This window comes from Amyelois transitella, chromosome 20, assembly GCF_032362555.1.
Source record: "Amyelois transitella isolate CPQ chromosome 20, ilAmyTran1.1, whole genome shotgun sequence".
Taxonomy (NCBI): domain Eukaryota; kingdom Metazoa; phylum Arthropoda; class Insecta; order Lepidoptera; family Pyralidae; genus Amyelois; species Amyelois transitella.
The window spans coordinates 3,746,999-3,767,307 of record NC_083523.1 but is presented as its reverse complement, the minus strand read 5'-3'; the positions used below and the strand labels follow the sequence as shown (position 1 = coordinate 3,767,307).

At 34.4% G+C, this 20,309-nt stretch overlaps 1 protein-coding gene across 1 annotated transcript in view; it reads left to right on the top strand.

The window, feature by feature from the left end:
- LOC106131592 (DE-cadherin) overlaps positions 1-9,919 on the top strand; it is a 217,082-nt gene extending 207,163 nt beyond the window's left edge. Inside the window, exons 20-25 of the mRNA XM_060949829.1 lie at positions 4,520-4,744; positions 5,464-5,594; positions 6,296-6,431; positions 6,938-7,138; positions 8,153-8,311; positions 8,948-9,919. Coding sequence (XP_060805812.1) covers positions 4,520-4,744; positions 5,464-5,594; positions 6,296-6,431; positions 6,938-7,138; positions 8,153-8,311; positions 8,948-9,072 — 977 coding nt within the window. The 3' untranslated portion in view covers positions 9,073-9,919. The remainder of the gene's footprint in view (positions 1-4,519; positions 4,745-5,463; positions 5,595-6,295; positions 6,432-6,937; positions 7,139-8,152; positions 8,312-8,947) is intronic.
- The last annotated feature ends 10,390 nt before the right edge of the window (positions 9,920-20,309 follow it).

Below are 20,309 nucleotides of genomic sequence, written 5' to 3'. Positions count from 1 at the left end.
TATAAGAAACAAACTGTTTGTTATAGAGAAAGTCGACATTTCTTTAGGAAAATAATAAATTCTTGTATTTTTTAACTTTATCTGATCTGTATTGATTAGAACCGACCGAATATTAATTTGTTTTGATTTAGCTTGATTTAAAATGGTAATAAAGATTAATAAATGCTTTAATGCCCCCTCTAAGTCTAAGTAGCAATTAAAATTATTTACTAGCTCTGTTCATCAACACAACAAAACAAAATGGGGACAAAATGTAAAAAAAATGAATTGTATATTAAGATTAATTAAAAGTTTCATTTGAGCATTCCGTACAATATTTAATTAAATTCTATAATAATTAAGACACAATAATCGAAATAGCATTTCAAACATAAAATTGGCCTTAAAATGGTCCATTAAATAAAATTAAAAAAAAACTTTATTTTACACAAAAAGACAACAGTTGGGTAATTGAAACCTACAAATTAGTTTTTTTTATTTGGCAGCGTGCTTTCTTGGGCAAAGAAAACATTCTGAGAGGCAATGCCAAATTGCCAATCGTGTGGAGTGCAAAGTATACATTAAAATAACTTTAACTCAAGTGCTTGTTACCGATGTATTGCTGTTGGTTACTGTCTTTTTACGTCTAGAAATGGCGGTTTTAGTTTTGATATGTATCGTGAAAGTTTAACTAATTTTAGCACAAGCAGTTAATATGATTTTTTCTTCAATCACAAATGGATAAATTTAAAAAAAAATAATCTTACCGGAAACGGAGCAATTTGCCTTTGACAACTTAAAATATATTAGTACTTATATGTTATGTTAAATATTGTACGGTGCTCACCTGAAACTGCAACCATAGACCTGAATTGTTTTTAAATAAAGAAAAAAACAAAAGAAAAATATATCATTAGTTACAAAAGTTCATAACTAACATGAATTGAAACAATGAACATGTCGATTGGCGCGGCTTGAATAATGACTTCCGGACGAAATCCACAATGGCCGCCGTTTTTGTGGCGGGAAAAGAAAGCAATCAAAACATTACTGTTGCATTAGTGCTGGAAAATGTGTTATCTTATTGTTAAAGAAAAATCTAGGCTTAAGCTAGTCTTTAGTTTATTAAGCCTGCTGGTCCTACTGCTGGTATTTTTTCTATAATTTCGCAGAATTAATGTTTATCTGAAAATACAGTAGAAATGAACTAAAAAACAAAACAACAATTGGTAACGGGCAGGCAGCAGACACTACGAAAGTTGTGAAATCTTCAAAATAATTTTTTGTGAGATTTTTATTGAGTATTTTACTCAAAGGCTTGCTTGATCAAGATTAGAAAAAACTGTCCTTGTAAAAAGTCAAATTAGCAATTATACCAGTCGTAAGTATGTACATGAATCGATTACATATACATGGACACTTACGGCTTTGACGATTACCACAATCATCATTTCCCTGCCGTAACTACCTCAAAACATATTTCACTTCAGTGTTGCTACACCCAAAAATAGCGTCCCAGTGTTGCCGTGCTCCGTCACTGTTACTATTACGTATTTCAAATGTTATTGCGTGTAATGATTTTTTAATGATGCAGTAATGACTGACAGCTATGTGGCTATGATTTATTAAGAGCCATCGCGTGATAATACACCTCAATCGCCTTACGTATAAGGGTTTGTTCCACTAACGCATTAACGCTTTAACATATTTCTTTCTTTGAAGTATAGGCCTAATTTCTTAAACTTAAATAGGTATTTAATTTTTTATTCTGACTAGCATTTGACCCCTGCTTCGCTCAAGTATTTAGCCAATTATCACATAATGGGAACAGTATTTTTCCGAAGTACATTCGAATTTCTTAATATACCTATTTAAAATCTATACTTATAATAAATCTGTAGAGAGGTCAATTCTGTACATTGAATATATTTTCAAAATAACTATCAGGGGGTGATTAGTGATCGATACTGATGCCAAAAATGCAATCAGTAAAATTTTTGTCTGTCTGTCTGTCTGTCTGTCTGTCTGTCTGTCTGTCTGTCTGTCTGTCTGTCTGTATGTTCTTTATAGAAACAAAAACTACTTGACGGATTTTAACGAAACTTGGTACAGTTATTCTTCATACTCCTGAGCAGGTTATAGTATACTTTTCATTACGCTAAAATCAGTAGGAGCAGAGCAGTGAAAGGAAATGTTGGGAAAACGGGAGAAGTTACTTGATTTTTTAAGATTCCGTCGCGTGTGCAGCCCTAATGGTTAAAGCTACAGCGAAACCATCTATTACGGAAATATTCTAAATAAAATTATTAAAAAAATATCCCAAGACAGCATAAGTCTATCTGTTATGGTTGACTCACAATAACACGTGTAATTCCTAATAGCTTAGCAGTTCGGAGATTTCTGATTATATTTCTATACTCTGACGTTTATAATACCAATAACACTTACACTCATTCGTAATTCTTAAAAATTCATATAATTACCTATTCAATAAAAAAAGAAACATCGAAATCGGTATAGAAACACCAATCTTATACATGTAATGAAATACGCTAACAAGACTAAGTCATCGCGCGTAAATACTGAATCTTGCTATAAGGATTATTTTTGCGTAACGGTTGCCGCGCTCGACGCGTCTCGCGGCGGCAGGGTATAAAAGGGGCGGAAGGCGAGTGCAAGCTTCATGACCAAGGCAGCCAGGGGAAAAGACTTCACGCAGTTCTCTCCTCCAGCCTCCCCCTGAAGACGAAGCTCGGGATCTACCAAACGTACGTCAGATCCCGCCTCACGTACGCGGCCCCGGCGTGGTACGCATACTGCTCTGAGACCAACAGGAGTAGACTCAGAGCCCAAGAGAACCAAAGTCTCAGAGCTGTCGTCGGAAACAACCCTGCGCTACGTGAGGAACTCGACGATCCTCAGGGACCTGAAGTGGGAGAACCTAGATGTTCGAGAGGGCGGACGCGTCATCACACAGCCACCTGCGCGGCATCACACCGCTCCACGCCCGCCCTCCGGACCGTCGGGTGAAACCCTCCCCTCGCTGCCTTGCGGCAGACGTCGTCGACCAGTGATGACGCCGCCGCCGATGGGAACACCCAGTGTATGAAGACGTGAAGACCCAGGCCGCCACGGCCGCCCCATTGACCTGCCTACAGTCGTAGGCAGCGATGATGCCATTGAAGAGGGCCAAAAGCCCTGACCAATCTACTCCGACTCCTTAAGGGAGTGTGGGAAGACCCGACGACGGCAAGATATAGCCTGTGCAACAGGCGTTTCTGAATTTTCATTTCTTTTTCTTTTGTAAATTGTAGGTACATATGTATTTCTGCTTATAATTCTATTAGAATATTTTTTTTAGTTTAAATACTAGATTTATCTATACTAGGCACTTAGGCACTTAGATTAATCTATACTAATATTATAAAACTGAAGAGTTGGTTTGTTTGTTTGAATGCGCTAATCTCAAGAACTACTTGGTTATTGAAGAATTCTTTTTGTGTTGAATAGACCATTTAACGAGCAAGGCTTTAGGCTATATAACGCCTAGCTGCAACTATTAGGAGCGAAGAAGTAATGAAAAATGTGAAAAAAATCGAGGAAAGAGCATCCTTGAGGGCTTCAATGATGCCCAAAATAAATATTCCATGCGGACGAAGTCGCAGGCACAGCTAGTATTAAATAATGTAATAACATTAACTACTTAAATCGAAGGCTATGTAAGCAATTGAAATCCCGCAAGAAGTCTAATCGATATGCCACGATATTTTATGAATCCCCGATTTGTTTTCATAAAATTAATATTCAAGAATAACATAAGCAACGCCTTTCAAACTTTATTAAAATCTTGTTTTCACCGAGTGCCCCTTTATGTTTTGATAATAAAGATTAAAATGGTACCCTTGTTTATATTTAATATAACAAACTGCCTAGCCATCTTTGATAAATAATAACTGTTTGGATAGAAAAGGTAAAAAGGTAAAGCAATTTATATTCCTCGGTTTTTCGGTCTTTTACATTGTTTTGAAGCGTTTTGTTGTTTCATATTATTCATTTATCGAATTATGTTCTATCTTTTTCTTTATTTAAGTTTGTTAAAGATTACATTTATGTCTCAATGATGGAATTAACATTCAGAGAAAATGGCAGGGTTGCCAGTCCATCACTTATAAGAATTAGAAGTACCTATACAAAGATTTAAAGATTTTCATTGATTGACTTTTACTTCTCTTCCCGTGCGGATGGTAAAAGTCAATCTAGTGCTTTCCCTAAATCGCCTAAAAGAGGAATCCTAAGTTAATTATCCTGTCAAATGAATCGCAATACCATCATTAAGCCATACAGTTGAACGTGGTCTTTCAGTCTTAATAAACTTAGGATTCCTTTTTAGGCGATGGGCTAGCAACCTTTTAGACTGTTGGCTCCATCAACCCGTATATATATATAATAACATATATACGGGTATATATATAATAATATATATACGGGTATAAAAAAGTGATTGTATTTAGCACAAAACAACGATTTCTTTTGCCCACAGATTTCATGTCACTAGAACTGGTGGAAGGTTACCCAGTTTTGCTAGTGAACTACGGCACAGGAACCACAAGGCTGAACAACAGTGTCGTCCACGTGTCTGACGGGAAGCCCCATCTGATAGAAATAGTGTTGATGAGAAGCTCTATAGAGATGTTCGTGGATCGGTGCAAGCTCTCCACTTGTATGAGCTTGGCGGCGCCTACTGGGCCTAAAGAGATTTTGAATGGTAAGTTTAATCTGTTATTTCTACATATATGTGTATGTTGTTGTTGGCACCAACAGAAAAGAGAATAGGATTGTTCCATCTCTTTCCCATACATACATATGGTCACGTCTATATCCCTTGCGGGGTAGACAGGCCAACAGTCTTGAAAAGACTTAATAGCCACGTTCAGCTATTTGGCTTAATGATAGAATTGAGATTCAAATAGTAACAGGTTGCTAGCCCATCGCCTAAAAATGAATCCCAAGTTTGTAAGCCTATCCCTTAGTCGCCTTTTACGACATCCATGGGAAAGAGATGGAGTGGTCCTATTCTTGTTTGTATTGGTGCTGGGAACCACACGCCAAATCTTCTTTCCCATGGATGTCTTAAAAGGCGACTAAGGGATATTCTAACGGCTATTTCCAAAGTACTAATTTTTAATAGCGTCAATAATTGCCGACCTTGCACCGTAAATATAATAATATAACTATTGGGTACGGTAACTAATTTGATTTATGTAGGAAGTATAGTTATTAAAGTTATTTATTCCTACAGAAGATAGAAGGAGAAAAGAGGAGAAAATAATTAGTTTAAAATGTCTATATTATTCAACGTATAAACTAAGAACATGTAACAATAAAAATTATTTTAAACATCTCAGTAACAAAACAAAATGACAACCGTTGCTATGGCGTATATCAAGAAGAAATTGCCTACAATTAACATTTTTTTTTTCACAGTAAACGGTCCTCTCCAGCTGGGCGGGTCGAGCGTGGACCTGCAACACCTGGCCCGCACGTTCGGCTGGCGGCACACTCCGACCAACATGCCTTTCGTGGGCTGCATCAGCAACTTCACGTACAATGATTTTGTAAGTTTTACTACAGTATTCAATTTATTTAGCGAATGTAGGAAGTATAGTTATAAAAGGTTATTAATTCCTACCGAAGAAAGAAGGAGAAAAAAAGAGAAAATATTCGGTTTAAAATAATTATATTATGAACATAAAAATTGAGAAGCTTTAACAATAAAAATTATTTTGACATAAATCAGTAACAAGACCATGGCAACCGTTGCTATGGGCGTCTAGCAAGAAGGTTGCCTACAGCGAACTTTGAAGCACTTTGCTACTTTAAGCGATAATATGTTATTATATTTGAAACCGACGAATGATAAAAAGAAAGAAAAGAGAGATTTACAATAAGGCGAACATTAGACAAATTTCTCTGGCTCTGTCTACCCCGCAAAGGATTTTGACGTGATTTTATGTATGTATGTGTTGGACAAATCACTTTTACAATAAGATTTTCCACTAACCAGTTTATCCATCCGTTTGAAGACGAATAATGTCAACTTAAATCAAATATGTTTTCACTGAAATTCAATTGTGGCTCTATAAAGCTGCTGTCGTTAATTTGCGATTTGACAAATCCTGTACGTAATAAATACTAAAGTTATAACACATTTATAAGTTACTAAATCTGATCATATCCTAAATTTAAAAGCCAATGGCTGCGAATACAATAGCCAATATAAACACGTATAGTTACTTAAGTCTATTTTATCCTGCAGGTGTACAACTTGGGGGAGCCGTCGGTACACCGAAATGCTGACCCGAGCTGTCAGCGAAGCATGTTCACGGCGGTCACTTTCGGAATAGACACCAACTTCCTGGTGGCTATACTAGTCTGCATTGCTATTTTAGTCAGTGAGTACATACGTAGAAGTTTGTGTTATTTAAAGACATATATTTTACGAATTGATGGTAAGCATGATGAAGTATTTGAAGACTTATAGAACTTTATAACCACTCACTAAAATGTACACATATCGTATTTCTTTCTTCTCGACCAAATACTTGTCTAACAAATTATTTTCAATCTTACACCTAGTTGAGGTCGTATGCACAATACAGAACCTACATTTTCGATATTTATTTCTTTCTTCAAGCCCAAAAATTAATCGTTTCTAGCGCTTTAAGTACAATGCTATGTTAGAGAAAAAAATGTAAAGAATATATTCGCTTTATAGCATCAGGACAGGATATTCGATCTATCCTGTAACGATCGAATAAATAAAAAGACTCGCTTTACCTCTTTATTATTACAAAGAAAGATTACTTATATTAGCGCCAATTAGTATTCTAGGTAACTCGGCCTTGAAGGTAGGGTTCTAATTTTTTAACAACTACGTAACGTGACAATTTTTTTCCAGTCCTTCTGCTAGCCGTGGTAGTCCACAGGCGCCGCGCCGACGCGTGGGCCGAAAAGGAACTAGACGACATCAGGGAGAACATCATAGCTTACGAGGACGAGGGGGGCGGCGAGGGGGACGCGGGGTACGATCTCCACGTGCTGAGGCAGATGTACGACGGACCACCACCCGAAACGGATCCATCTTTCATGTACGCTCCAGGTAAGGGAAACATAATTGATAAAAAATGACAAAAGGGAGGTCAAGATATAGTTTGTTTGTTTGTAAACTCTTTATTGCACATAAAAACAAATATAACAAATTACAAAACAGTTATTGGATTTAGAAAAATATGTACAATGGCGGACTTATCCCTAATGGGATTTCTTCCAGTCAACCAAAATATAAAGGAAAATCCATAATTAAAAAGGCAGCGCACATAAAAAGCTGAGGATGCAGTATAATAAACAATGCATTTTAATATAAATAAAAATTATTAATATAGTCATGGAATATCATAATTTGTTCATGTTACTACGTCTCTACTCCGTAAGGGTAGCTCTGGTAGTACTCCGTAAACTATGAGTACTGGACAACAGCAGAGAGAGATCATCATAGTTTACGAGAATGAGGGTGTCGTGGGAAACGATTTATGGTCCTCCGTATCCTGCTTTCACGTATGGTATACGTAAAAAATTATGTGTACTATCTTCTCTTTCTCTGGTGCACCAAAAATTCTTGGACATCCAATATTTTGGTAGAACTAACAATTGCATCGTTGTAGATGTTTAAAATAATACATTAAACAGTTTTTATGTTTTGTTCTTTGCACTCCACAGCAATGCCATTGATATTGATTTTATTAAATAGAATTTCCATAATACTATTACACGGAATTTTAAAATCCACTTAATTACATTAATTTACATCAATTAGAATTTTAAACGCATTGTACTCAATATAGGCTCAGGTCACACTGAGACGCGACACAGAGTTGTGACAACATTTAAAAAGAAAAATATTTCATTTATGTTCATTGGGAATATTAAAGATAATTCTGGATTAAATAAAACGTGTGTATTTTATTGTTTGTCGAAATATTGACGATTCGACTTTCCACATTAATTCTGATTATTGAATTTTAGAAATATAATTTTTATAAGTCACTTCGGCTCAGTGTAAGCTTACCTTAAGGCTTTTACGAATAAAATGAGGTAAACAATCCTTTTATTACAGGTCTAGGCAAAGGTGCAGCACCAGATATATCCGGTTTCTTGGATGACAAGAAGTCCGTGTTGGATCGTGATCCGGACATAAATCCGTACGACGACGTTCGCCATTACGCGTACGAAGGAGACGGCAATACAAGTGGCTCTCTGTCTTCCCTGGCCAGTTGTAAGTTTTATTTTTATAATTTTATTTTTTAACATTTCTGAATACTTTATTCTATTCTTAAGCTTTATGTTCATAAAGGATGCTTAAAATAAATGCGTAGATATTTAACCTTTTATTAAAGTTTATTTCTTTTCATTTTCTTGTATAAGTATCAGTCATACGTAAAATTTAGGCGAGCAGTATCATAAACGATTTGAGATATAATATGTTGTCTCATTGATTTAAAAAATATTGTCCAACGGGTCAAATTTATGTGTACCTATAAATTAATTTTTATTTACATTTCATGTATTTTACTTTAACTGTTGCGAGATTTTGTTTTTGATGCTTCGAAACAAAAGTGTTAAGTCTATTGGGATCGTTTTGCACATGTTGTTCGAGTTGCAAAAAGTGATGTTCTACAAAACGTAATCCTATTACTTTTTGTTTGAACATGTTATTTTATACCGTTATTTTTTAACCAAGCTGGGTTAGCCTGCCGTGTAATCTGTCTTAATAAAAATATTTTATAAAAATAACGTTTTATATGAATGAGTTATTTTAATAGATAGAGGCATACTCTGGGAAAGTCTAAATCGCGAGGTAATATTGCTTTTTTTTTTATTTCTTTCCTAATATAAACCATTTTTTTCATAGGCACAGACGACGGGGACTTGAAATTCAACTATCTGTCGACTTTCGGGCCACGATTCCGCAAACTGGCGGACATGTATGGGGATTCCGATGACGAGAGAGCACCACACGAAGAATCTTGGTGCTAGCACCACGCTTGGCTAGTGTAGCCTCGCCATACCTTTATATGACTGTAGCGAAAAGGGCAGAGTTCAGTGCCAGTGCTTGGAACAGACCAAGTTTGAGATGCCTTACCTTACTTAGAGTTTTAAGTTCAGCCTGTGTTTAAGTGAAACGATGGATCCCACCGTCCTAAGGATGCATTCGAGAAAACGCCGCGTAAATTATAATGATTGCCTGTGATAAGTGTAAGCGTTCCATTTTGTTCTATTAGTATGGTCAGTGATTTGAAACGATTTCGGCCTATTCAATAATGATTTCTGTTCGTTCTCCTGTTTTCAGGAAAGTTATGTGTCCTGAGACACTTTTTGATTACAAGCGTCCCTTAATGTGTCCCTGGCCTAAGACTTTCAATGGTGAATGTTATCGATGTGATTAATAGGAACCCATATATATGACAGTTAATATTACATTATTTGTTGTTAATACAAATACATCTCAATTAATAAAAATAATACCTACATTTGATTACAGTCTAAAAAAAATTACAACAGTTTTGTTGTTTAATAAACAATTGTACACACGGGTTCACTTATCTTAACGTATGTGTGAACTTTTATATTTTAAATGTTAGTTATTAAGTTGAACTATATTGTGACTTGACATACATAAGAATTAAAATAATTATTGGATAATTTTAAGAAACTGACTGAGTCATAATGTTTAAGCCGGTCAAAATGTCCGTTTTTGTATCTGATTTTAATTACTCTTCATATTTGCATGCCCGTATATTAATTTATTTGTCAATTTTCGGGCCTAATTCTTAAAAAAAAAATAAAAACTGTGCCATTGTTGTGACTTTTGATTTACTTTTTAGTGTTGTATTGAACATTGCTTTTGAAACATATTTAAGACAGGGTCATATTTTTTTATGACAAGAACAACATGTTTACTATATTTTTAATTTTGGTAAATGTTTTTTTTTTAAATAAATGTAACATGAAAAGAACCTGTTTTATTTTGTTGTGGTAGCTGTGAAAATAATTCGATTGTTCTTCTGTACCGATGGATGTTAACAAAAAAAAATTATCTGAATTTATAAAAAATATACATATGTTTGTATTTACTTGTGTTTCTTACTTAACAAAAGAAAAGTAAAAAGAATGTTAAATTCTTTACAAAAATGCTTTAGGTATCTATCGACACAACTAAGTACTCTAATGAATGTGTGAATAGTAACAATGTTTTCTTATCTTTTATATCCATAATGTTTAAGAGTGTAAATATGTACATATAAAAATAGGTGTTACTGGACTTGTAAGGTACATTATAACGTAAAATTTTGTATTTAAACTATCTCAATTAGGATAATGTACAAGGTGTCTTATAATTATGCATATCAACGAATGTTATCACTGTAAATGGTATTTTATCTTATGTAACCAGAATATAAATAAACCATTAAAAATATAAAATATTCTTAAACGGGAAAACAATTGTGGGTGTTAAAATGGCTAATAATAAAAAAAAAATATTAGGGTGGAAGCTCTATTGATTATTTGATGTTCTTCACGTGGCTTCACGTAAATAGTGACATGACAGGATTGGCGGGAAACCGTTTTGAAGGAAACAAAAACAAACGTCGTGATTTTTGTTCGATATTTAAACGTTTTTATTTTTTAATAGTCATAATTCATTATTACAAAACTATTGTACACGAAGAAGTTAAATAATACTTACATTAGTTTTGAAATTTGACTACTTGCCTTCTTTTAAAACAGTCAGTCAAACAAGTTGTTTAATAAAACGATAATATTTTTATAAAAAACGGAAACCAATAAACGACTCTCGAATTCAAAGTAATAAAAACACTTTCTTGATGTGACACCTATTTCACATAATATCTTAAAATAAATTCGCTATGAGAAATTATTGACATTACAAAAGAACAAAACATTGACATGAAAAAAGTAACATCGGGGATAGCATAGCACGCGCGACGACGTTTTATCGCGCGATAAATGTAGCTGTCCCGTTTCGCGTCATAGTAAAAAAACGAAACAGCGATAGTTTGTCGAGCGATAAAAAATGCCTCCCGCGTGCCATGCTAGTCCCGCAGGTCATGACCTATTATTACAAAACAATGGAACAACGTGTTAGAAATAACATAAATATAATTATAATTACCATTTCTACATTCCAATAATATAACTAACGTAATCGTTGTTGTCCTTGTATAAAATAGTTAAATTTTATTCGATTGATGTACTTAACGTGTAATGGTGACCTCATTCGATGTAATTGAACAGTTCGATTCAATTAATTCGTAAATTCTTACAAAATAATTGAATTAACAATTCAGTTGGGAAAATGGTCACCATTAACGTGCTACAAGTCACTGCCATATTGTAAAGAGTTTCAATTAGAATAATGTATTTTAATATAGGGAATCGTTGTCCACACGAAATTAACCTTAAGGTATTTGATGCTCTAATATAAAGAATAGTGCTCTGTTCCGTACAACTTATATTTTATCTCACTCTTATATCCGGGCTCGCAATTGGTTGTGTGCAGTTTAAGATTTTTTTTGTGCTGTCGAAAATTATATCTTTTAACGTGGTAGCACTTTCCCCTTAATGAAACAGTTTTATGTATGATTTTTAATAAAACGTTTGTGAGTGGACAACAAAAATGGCTTTCAAATAGGTCTTAAGAAAATAAACATTTTTGTACCTATTTTATTTAGTGTTTAAATGTATATGAATTTAAATGATTCATTATTATTAGTAACTTTTAACGTAAGGTTTATTTTAATACCGTCGTTGTGGAAAATATCATTTTTTATTGATATTTTCCCAACCCGTTCCAAGGAGTGAAAAAATATGACGAATATTTTCATCAATTGGATGGAAAGTTTTTATTTTAAAAATGTTGTTTTATTGTATTTTAATATTTTTTACTTGTCATTTAATTTTTATACTGATTGGTTCTTAGTTATGAGATGGTGGTGTAACGTTTGAAATTTGCAAGAAATTCTATTGGACATATTTTTTTATTTTTATAATTTCAGTATTCTTGTGTGTATGTTGGTGGCTCATAAAGCTGCATAAATGTCACTCGTATCTCTCAAGTACGATTATTAGATTAATGTCAACAAAAAGTATAAAATAGCAGGTATGATGTGCACTGGCCTTTAAAATTTACCATCAAAATTTTCACAGTTGCGACATTAATTTGGTATTAAATCTTGGAGGCCATTGTTTTTTATCTGTGAGAATTCATGTTTAAGATGCCAGAGTACTAGTAATCATTTACATAATATTAGTCTTACAAAAAAGTGAATAATTGAAGACGAGTCTGCAATTCTATATAAAAAAAACAAACTGTTAACATTTATGATTGCTAGTAATCTTTCCATGCGTTGTTTGAAATTTGTAAAATAATGTTAGTTAGCAAAAGCAATTAAATTAAAGGTCTAAGTCTTAGTATCGACTGATGTATTGTGAATTAACAATATTTTTCTAGATTTAAGCCAACACGTATGCAACAAATAAGTAATTTACAATAGTTTATATAGAAATAATGAAAATATGGAACTAAGCCGTCGAATAAAGAGATGGATTTCAAATATTGGGTTTTTTATTTGCTTCATACCTTATTACATCCGAAATATATGTGACAATATTGCGTTATTGTTTGATTCACGTTTCTGTCGTGGATGTGTAGATTTTCGCCATCATGAGGAAACCAGCACATCCAGTCAACTAGATTCTAGATTTCAGCCATGATCATCATAGGTATCGCTTTAGAGCTTTCAGAAAACTTGTACAGCACGTGTAATTATCGCCACTCATAATAGCAAACTATAAACTGTTCCAAATTTCGTACAAAATAATACAAAAAAACCTTACATACATTCGCACAACAGTTGGCGAGAATAAATTCCAAAAATTGTGCAATTACCACCCGACTGGGAACAAACGGGCCAAGTTTAAAACTAATTTGTATGTCGACATTATTTTTTAACCCATCCTCATGCGAGAGTCCGAATGCGTTACTCCAGCGAAACATAATAATAAATGCATTAGTTATGATGCATATTTGAACTTTGGAATAGTTTTGTGGTCTAATGAGGTACCTCATTAGGTAAATTCTCCAAAACCTGCAGCGGGATACAAAACTAACAAATTCGTTATACCTACTGTTATTTTACGAATTTAAGGCTCACATTAAAAATCCCTTTAGCATGCGTGAAGACATTTTCGTTTGGTTATTGTTACCAATATTATTATCAATGTGCGGATTCCTGCATTTTAAATCTGGACCACTCCATATCTTTCTCATGATTGTCGTAAAAGGCGACTAAAGGAAGGGTTGTCGGATAACCTCTAAAAATTCAATTATAAATTAAAAATTACATTACATTTTGCTGCAATGACACGTCTCTAGAGTTGGACATCTAAAACAATTGTTCCGGCCACTCCAGGCCCCGGCGCAGGACTCATTTCCGCGGCTAACAAAGACCAGTGGAAGGGGTTTGATTTGTTTCTCGTTTTTGTTCACATTTTCTGTTTTTCTGAATGTGGATAAAGCGAAGGAAGTATGCGGAGATCATGGCAAGTGGAAAGATGTACCTAGTCTCTGCCTACCCCTCCGGGAAAAGGCGTGATTTTATTTATGTATGTATGTACGTATGTATGTTTCTGTTTTTAAACATCCATGGATAATTTAAGTAGGTGTGTAAAAGTTGTATAGATGTCGTATGTGGCGATTAAGGCTTATAAACTTAGGATTTTTCTTTGAGGCGATGGGCTAGCAATTTAAATCTCAATTTTATCATTAAACCAAAAAGCTGAACGTGGCCTATCAACCTTTTCCAGGACTGTTTGCTCTGTCTACCCCGCAAGGGATTATATATATAGATATGTAAAAGTTGCCTAGAGAACTACGTTGAATCTTACGTGAATCCCTGCACAGTTTAGGCTGTAGGTAGTTTATATTGCCCTTAGCTCTTAAATTATTAGATAAAAGTTAATATGTAGTCTATGGTTATCTCAAAAATCCTTCTATAGTTACAATAAACAAGCATTGCAAACGTGGGTTGTCTTACAATAAGAACTTGCGTATGATAACAATAACAATATAATATTTCACCAACCTTAAAATAATAGTTATCAATCTTTTCACTACTACAAAATAAAGTATCACTTACTTATAAATAGAGCATATCTTCAGTTTTGAAGGCGAAATCTAAGGATGCGTCCCTCAAATAAGGATATAGAGAATTTAATACAGATTCCTTCGACCCTTTCCGAATCATGTAACAAGTTACAAACCAATCAAGCCAAGGCACAGGCAATTTGCCACATGTAAAGCCAGGGTTACACAGTGCAAGTTGATTGGACAGTAGACAGATACAGTACCTAGTAGTTTGAACTCAGTGTGTACGGTACACTCTTCCGTTTCGTTCTTAGGAGTATTAATTAAGTAGATAAGTATTCTCTCTCTCCCACCTTGGCGTGTTCCCAGTTGCACCCTCTGCAATTAAGCCTCGGGGCCTAGGCTTTACCACTTCTCTCTTTCCACTTCAAGGTCTACCAAGTCTATGATTAAGTAGATTCTGTTAGGACTGACAGACACACTGACAGGCGATGCGCTGTCACTATCTCAATTCCATCATAAAGCAATAAAGCTGAATATTGCGTTTCAGTCATTTTAAGACTTTTACTTCTGTCTACCTCACAAGCGATGTAGACGTGACTATGTGTATCTATATATGAAATCAATTAATTATAAGATTATTGTAACTAGATAATACAATTTATTTTTTACTATTACTAATGCCAGTATGAAAAATTTGATATACCGAAGCACGAAACATAGTATTTTTAACCCATCCGCACACGACAGTAACTCATGATGCCATCTCGAACATGCCAGTAATGGTGAGTATCCCTGCAGGAATTTGTTATTTGCACCAATCCTATTTGCCAAATAGTGTCGCCAACTTAAATGCGTTAACTTTGTATTGGTCCTTAGAGACTCGTCAGCGATGTCTGAGTAAATTTGTTGGCCTATTTTTCGCTATTAGGTAGTTCATTTTATAAGTATGAGGAATGGAGGGCTAGTAACTGAAACACCTGTTCACACCGTCGCCATTTTAGGTCAATTTATATTCCGAGTTGTTAAAATTCCCATCTGTCGTTAATAAGTTTCCGATAACATTTTTGATTTTTGATGTATTTATTTAGATACTATTTATTTCAGTTGTTTATTAGATGAGTCTCATAACGATTTAGCTTTCAATATAATAGTTACCATTTTGGAAATACGCTTAAGTCTACGATTTCTCATTATTTCGACTAACAGAGCTCGTTTCTACATTAGCAGCTCATAGTACGTGACTTCGCATCAAATCAGTCTGTTTTGAAAAATTTCGGTATCCTTGTTTTGAATTTAATGCGTCAGCGATGGATTTGTCGATTTTTCAATCAACGAAATGCATTGCTCCGTCCAAGGTATTGTGACATTTTTTGATTTTGTGATTCTTGATCATACTACTAAAATATGAGTGTTACCAAAGTGACAAAATTTGTTACTATTAAACAGTGAAGGATGTTTTGGAACGTGATATGTAATTACAAATGCGAAAGTTGTAAGGATGTGTGGATGTGATTTGATACTCTTTTACGCAAAAACCACTGAATGGATTTTAATGAAATTTACTAGACCGGTAGAATATAACCTGGAATAACATAATAAGTATTTTTTATCCCGAAATGCTGCAGCAGCGGGGCGGCTAATGCTAATATTTAAAATACCTGTAAATATGTCTGGGCGCTTAAACTTACATAAGTACTTACTAAAGCTAAATAGTATGTTAAGTATACAAGTCTTACCCTTGATCGATTCCTACAATCTGCACAAGAAGAGAAAAAGCCGACACACAGTAGGTATGTTTTTGTTCGCTTTCAGATCAGCATGGAAGTTTATAAGCTTATTTCTTTGTCGCCTCTTACTATATTCAGAAGAAAGAGACAGGATGGTCCTTCTTCTGAAATGCCGAGAACGCGGCTCTGGTAAATTTATCTGGCAATCTGGTGATCCAAACCAAAAATTACTTACCTTCAAAGATACTGTAATTTCTCAAGCAATTGCTGGTTTAACACAAAAGACTCGTATCCAGCGTGAAAACTAAAAATTCATCCTGCTAACTCAATTTTACATTGTACCAAAATTCAGCGGTACAAAATGTCCTCTCTTATAGAAAATAAAAAAAATATCAGTACTGAGTTTCCTTTTCTCGTTTCCTAGCTCTGAAATTTTTTCCCTCGCATTTCGTGGTCTTTTGTCATAATGTTATTTATTCTACTTTTAAAAAGTTAGTTGTTCAAATCCACTACAAAATGTCGTGGCTTCTATTTTTTAAATTTCTAATTCGGGTAGGGATGGAACATCCATAGGTACTAATATTCAAAATATAAATGTGTGTTTGTGTGTTTGTTTGGTTGTATTTCACTTCACAAAACCAATGAACCGATCTCCACCTCAATCTAGTTATCTATAAACAGGCAGTTACATGCACAAGTAAAATGGTATAACAAAATGTTTTTATTAAAGATTGTGGTTTGTAAGAAAAAAACATACTTCCATTTAATCAGTATGTCGTCGAAACTTTTTAGTTGCTTCCTACATAATTATGTAGGATAATCTAATTCGTCCTTACTAAGATTTTCTTTCCTCCTTAAATTAGAATGTCAGCTTATCTCTTCAAAATATAAAAAAAAAATTGAGCATTTATTCTCACATACATATTTCACGTGAATTTCGATACTGTCAAAATACATTCAGTATGCAATCATATCACGGCCAAATCCACGAATCAGATATAGTACTCGCACTGTGACTTGGCGTAAAGCCAATTCCAGGAAAAGTCTACCAGTTTTCACGGATCATTGAACAATTGCATTAATATCAAGGGAATGACTTTTTGAACCAGCGAAATTTACGCAAAAAATATTCAAAGCGTGACCTACTTATACAGTTCACTAGCGTTCGTCCACAGCTTCACTTGCATATTGTTCTCAATTTCCTATCATGATGTCAAACTATTAGTTTCAAGTTTCATCCAAATCTCATACATAGACTTTGCGTGAAAAAGTACAAAGTATGCCTAACATCACTCACAAATTTTCTTAATACGAGTATTCGTGTACGGTATGGTAAGAAAAAATGAAAATAAAATTTTGTAACAGAATATCAATAGACCACCTATTTCATATATTTTGCGTTTTAAAAGTAATTAAGTTAAAATTATTAAGTTACTCATTACACTTTGTTTCATTTTAAGTGAAATTAAAGACTAATTCCACTTAGATTTCACTACATGCTTCAGTATGATCTGATGACGTAGGTACTTTTTAAAGTAAGTAAGAAATAAAAAAATTCTGTTATTGATTAAAATAATTAAGGACTATTGCAACAATATTAAAAACTCTAAAAAGGTAATAAAAGCGATAACTTAATTGTTATTTTCATTAAAAAAAATCTTACGAACGTTGAATAGACATATGTTTTATCGAACTTCTCTCTGAAACTATATGGTAAATGAGAAAGATAGAGCAAGAAGGAAGATGAGACATACACCTTTTCACTCAACCAGTCATCATAAATTGATTTTCAAGCAAAGTCCACAGCTGCATACGCCATTTTCAGGGGAAGCATATGAAACGAACCACTAAGTGAGCGCCTAAGGCGGCCATTATGCCAAAATCCGATGCACTATGCAAATACTGCAGTGGTTGTGATTCTGCGTCGATAAGCATGCTGGCTCCGGACCTAGGGAAAGTCAGATCGAGGGCATCGTGTGCATAGGGTCGCTTTATATTATAAATGAAATATGAAAATATTGAATAATAGTTTAAAAGGTACGTTGTACATTTTAAAAAAGTTTCTTCAAACATAAAATCACGCATCTCTCGCGGATAGGTAGGTTAAGAAGAGACGACGCCTCCCCTTGCCTTGATTCCCTTGCCACGATTCTTCAGCCCCTGCACGCTTCTTTTAATGGTTTCTTACAGCCTCGTCGGTTTAGGGTACTCGTAATTTAACCTTATTAAGAATGCTAATAGATGCTAGCATGATTTCGTCTAAATTTGTAACGCGAAAGCTTTCGAGCCGATGGTTTGTATAGATGATTATTGATTAATTCAAGAGGTTTCTGACTCTCACATGAAAATGTCTTCGATTCTTATAACCCGTTAAGGAGAAGACGTGATATGTATGTCGGTGATGTACAATTTTTATCGTCCAGCTAAGAATATAAAGATATTCTTGACAGTTACAAGAAGTAAGTACATATAATATTGTATTAATGTTCAAACAACAGTAATTCAAACGCATTTCTAAATGTCGGGGTATAAAGGTCACAATCTCTTAACCATATCACGTAGTCATACACGTAATGAATCAGAAAGGTCAGCTTTTTCAATAAATGGAAGTACCTAGGTATCTATGTAAATATTTTATTCATGAAGGTTGTTCTCTTTATATTCGTAATAACATAATATAAATGTCAAAAGATTTATAGGTACTTACCAACTTAACGAAATTATGTGAAAAACTTTTCCCAAATATTATTAACAATTTTTAACCCCTCTTTTTTTAAGGTTATTTCATATAATTTTACAAGGTGCCACGTAGGTAGGGTAGTATGACCCTATAGCAAATTGACTATGCACAAGTCTTAGAAGAAAAATGTCCGACTAAATTCTATGCTTGGCCCTCGTGCCCAAATGTGGTTGGACCAGATAGAAACCCCGTAGGTTCTATTCTCTGTTGGATATGAATATTTATAACATCTGGGGCTGTTGATCGCTCGACGAACTTTATTTTCATGATATTCTTTAAGATTGAATAAATTATCGTTTGACAAAAGTGGACCAAACAATGAGTACATTAAAAGGCATGACATTGGAGTCAATTTTACGTCATTAGTAGGGAAAGATCGGATGAGTAGAGCATCCTACCTCGGCCATGTACAAATGACTGACAATTTTCTTGAATAGGACCACTCCATCTCTTTCCCATGGATGCCGTAAAAGGCGACTAAGGGATGGGCCTACAAACTTGGGATTCTTTTTTTAGGCGATGGGCTAGCAACCTGTCACTATTTGGATCTCAATTCTATCATTAAATCAAATAGCTGAACGTGGCCGATCAGTCTTTTCAAGACTGTTGGCTCTGTCTACCCCACAAGGGATATAGACGTGACCCTATGTATGTATTTTCTTGGTTATATAGGTAGATTAGTTTCACTTACGGATCGAGGTTCTTACGGCACATATTACCATGAGAAATTGTAACCATGATCCCATATGGGTTAGATCCCAGATGGCAGTAATTTCGTACAAAAACCTTTCTAACCCAATCTGGAATCATGGTCAAAATAGGCTCTTCTTCCAGAGAGGTGAAGCAATCAGTACTAAACCTGGGAAGATAAGGCAAAGGAGGTAGTTGATCTTAAGAATTAATAACTCAATTGACTTTAAGTCAAATAATATTCTACGAATAGTTTTTGACAAGATATAGACTTGTAAAAGCTTTAACATGGTTAGTGGCAAATGAGTTCAGTGCAGTCCGAATTGTGCAACTGCTGAATGCAAAATGAGTTTAATGAATGTTGCACAATGACAATTCTACACTTGATTTTTACTAGACTCATGTAAAAGAAGCTTAGCATTGAACTACTTTTATTAACAAAAAAAAACAAATACATTAGTGGCGAATCGTCACTTCTGTGTGTGTTCGTTAGCAGATCAACATTAAAATGCTTTGGATGCTGTCTGTTAACATGTATGTATCTATGAATTAATAAATGAAAAAAATATGTTAAACTTTTCAAAATACTTGGTACTAAAATATTGTTCTTATTACTTTTTCCTATAAACATCTGAGTGACAAAAGGTGGAAAAATAAAGCAAGAACCGCCTTTTGAAGGCAGCATCCATTGTCGAAGTCCAATGATAATGTGCATTCAGTACGACAGTATAAATTCTGCTCTGAGCTCATTAGCACCCTGCAAGAAAGTATTCACAAGGCATCTTCGGCCAACAAGAGATGCTTTAATAAGCAACATAAATTCGTACCAAGAAATTGTTACGCTATTAAATTTTTACTAGATATTATTTATAATATTATATGTATTTTCATACTAGGTTTTGTTTGTAACGTCATACGCGTCAACTGAAATTCTACGGGAACAGTG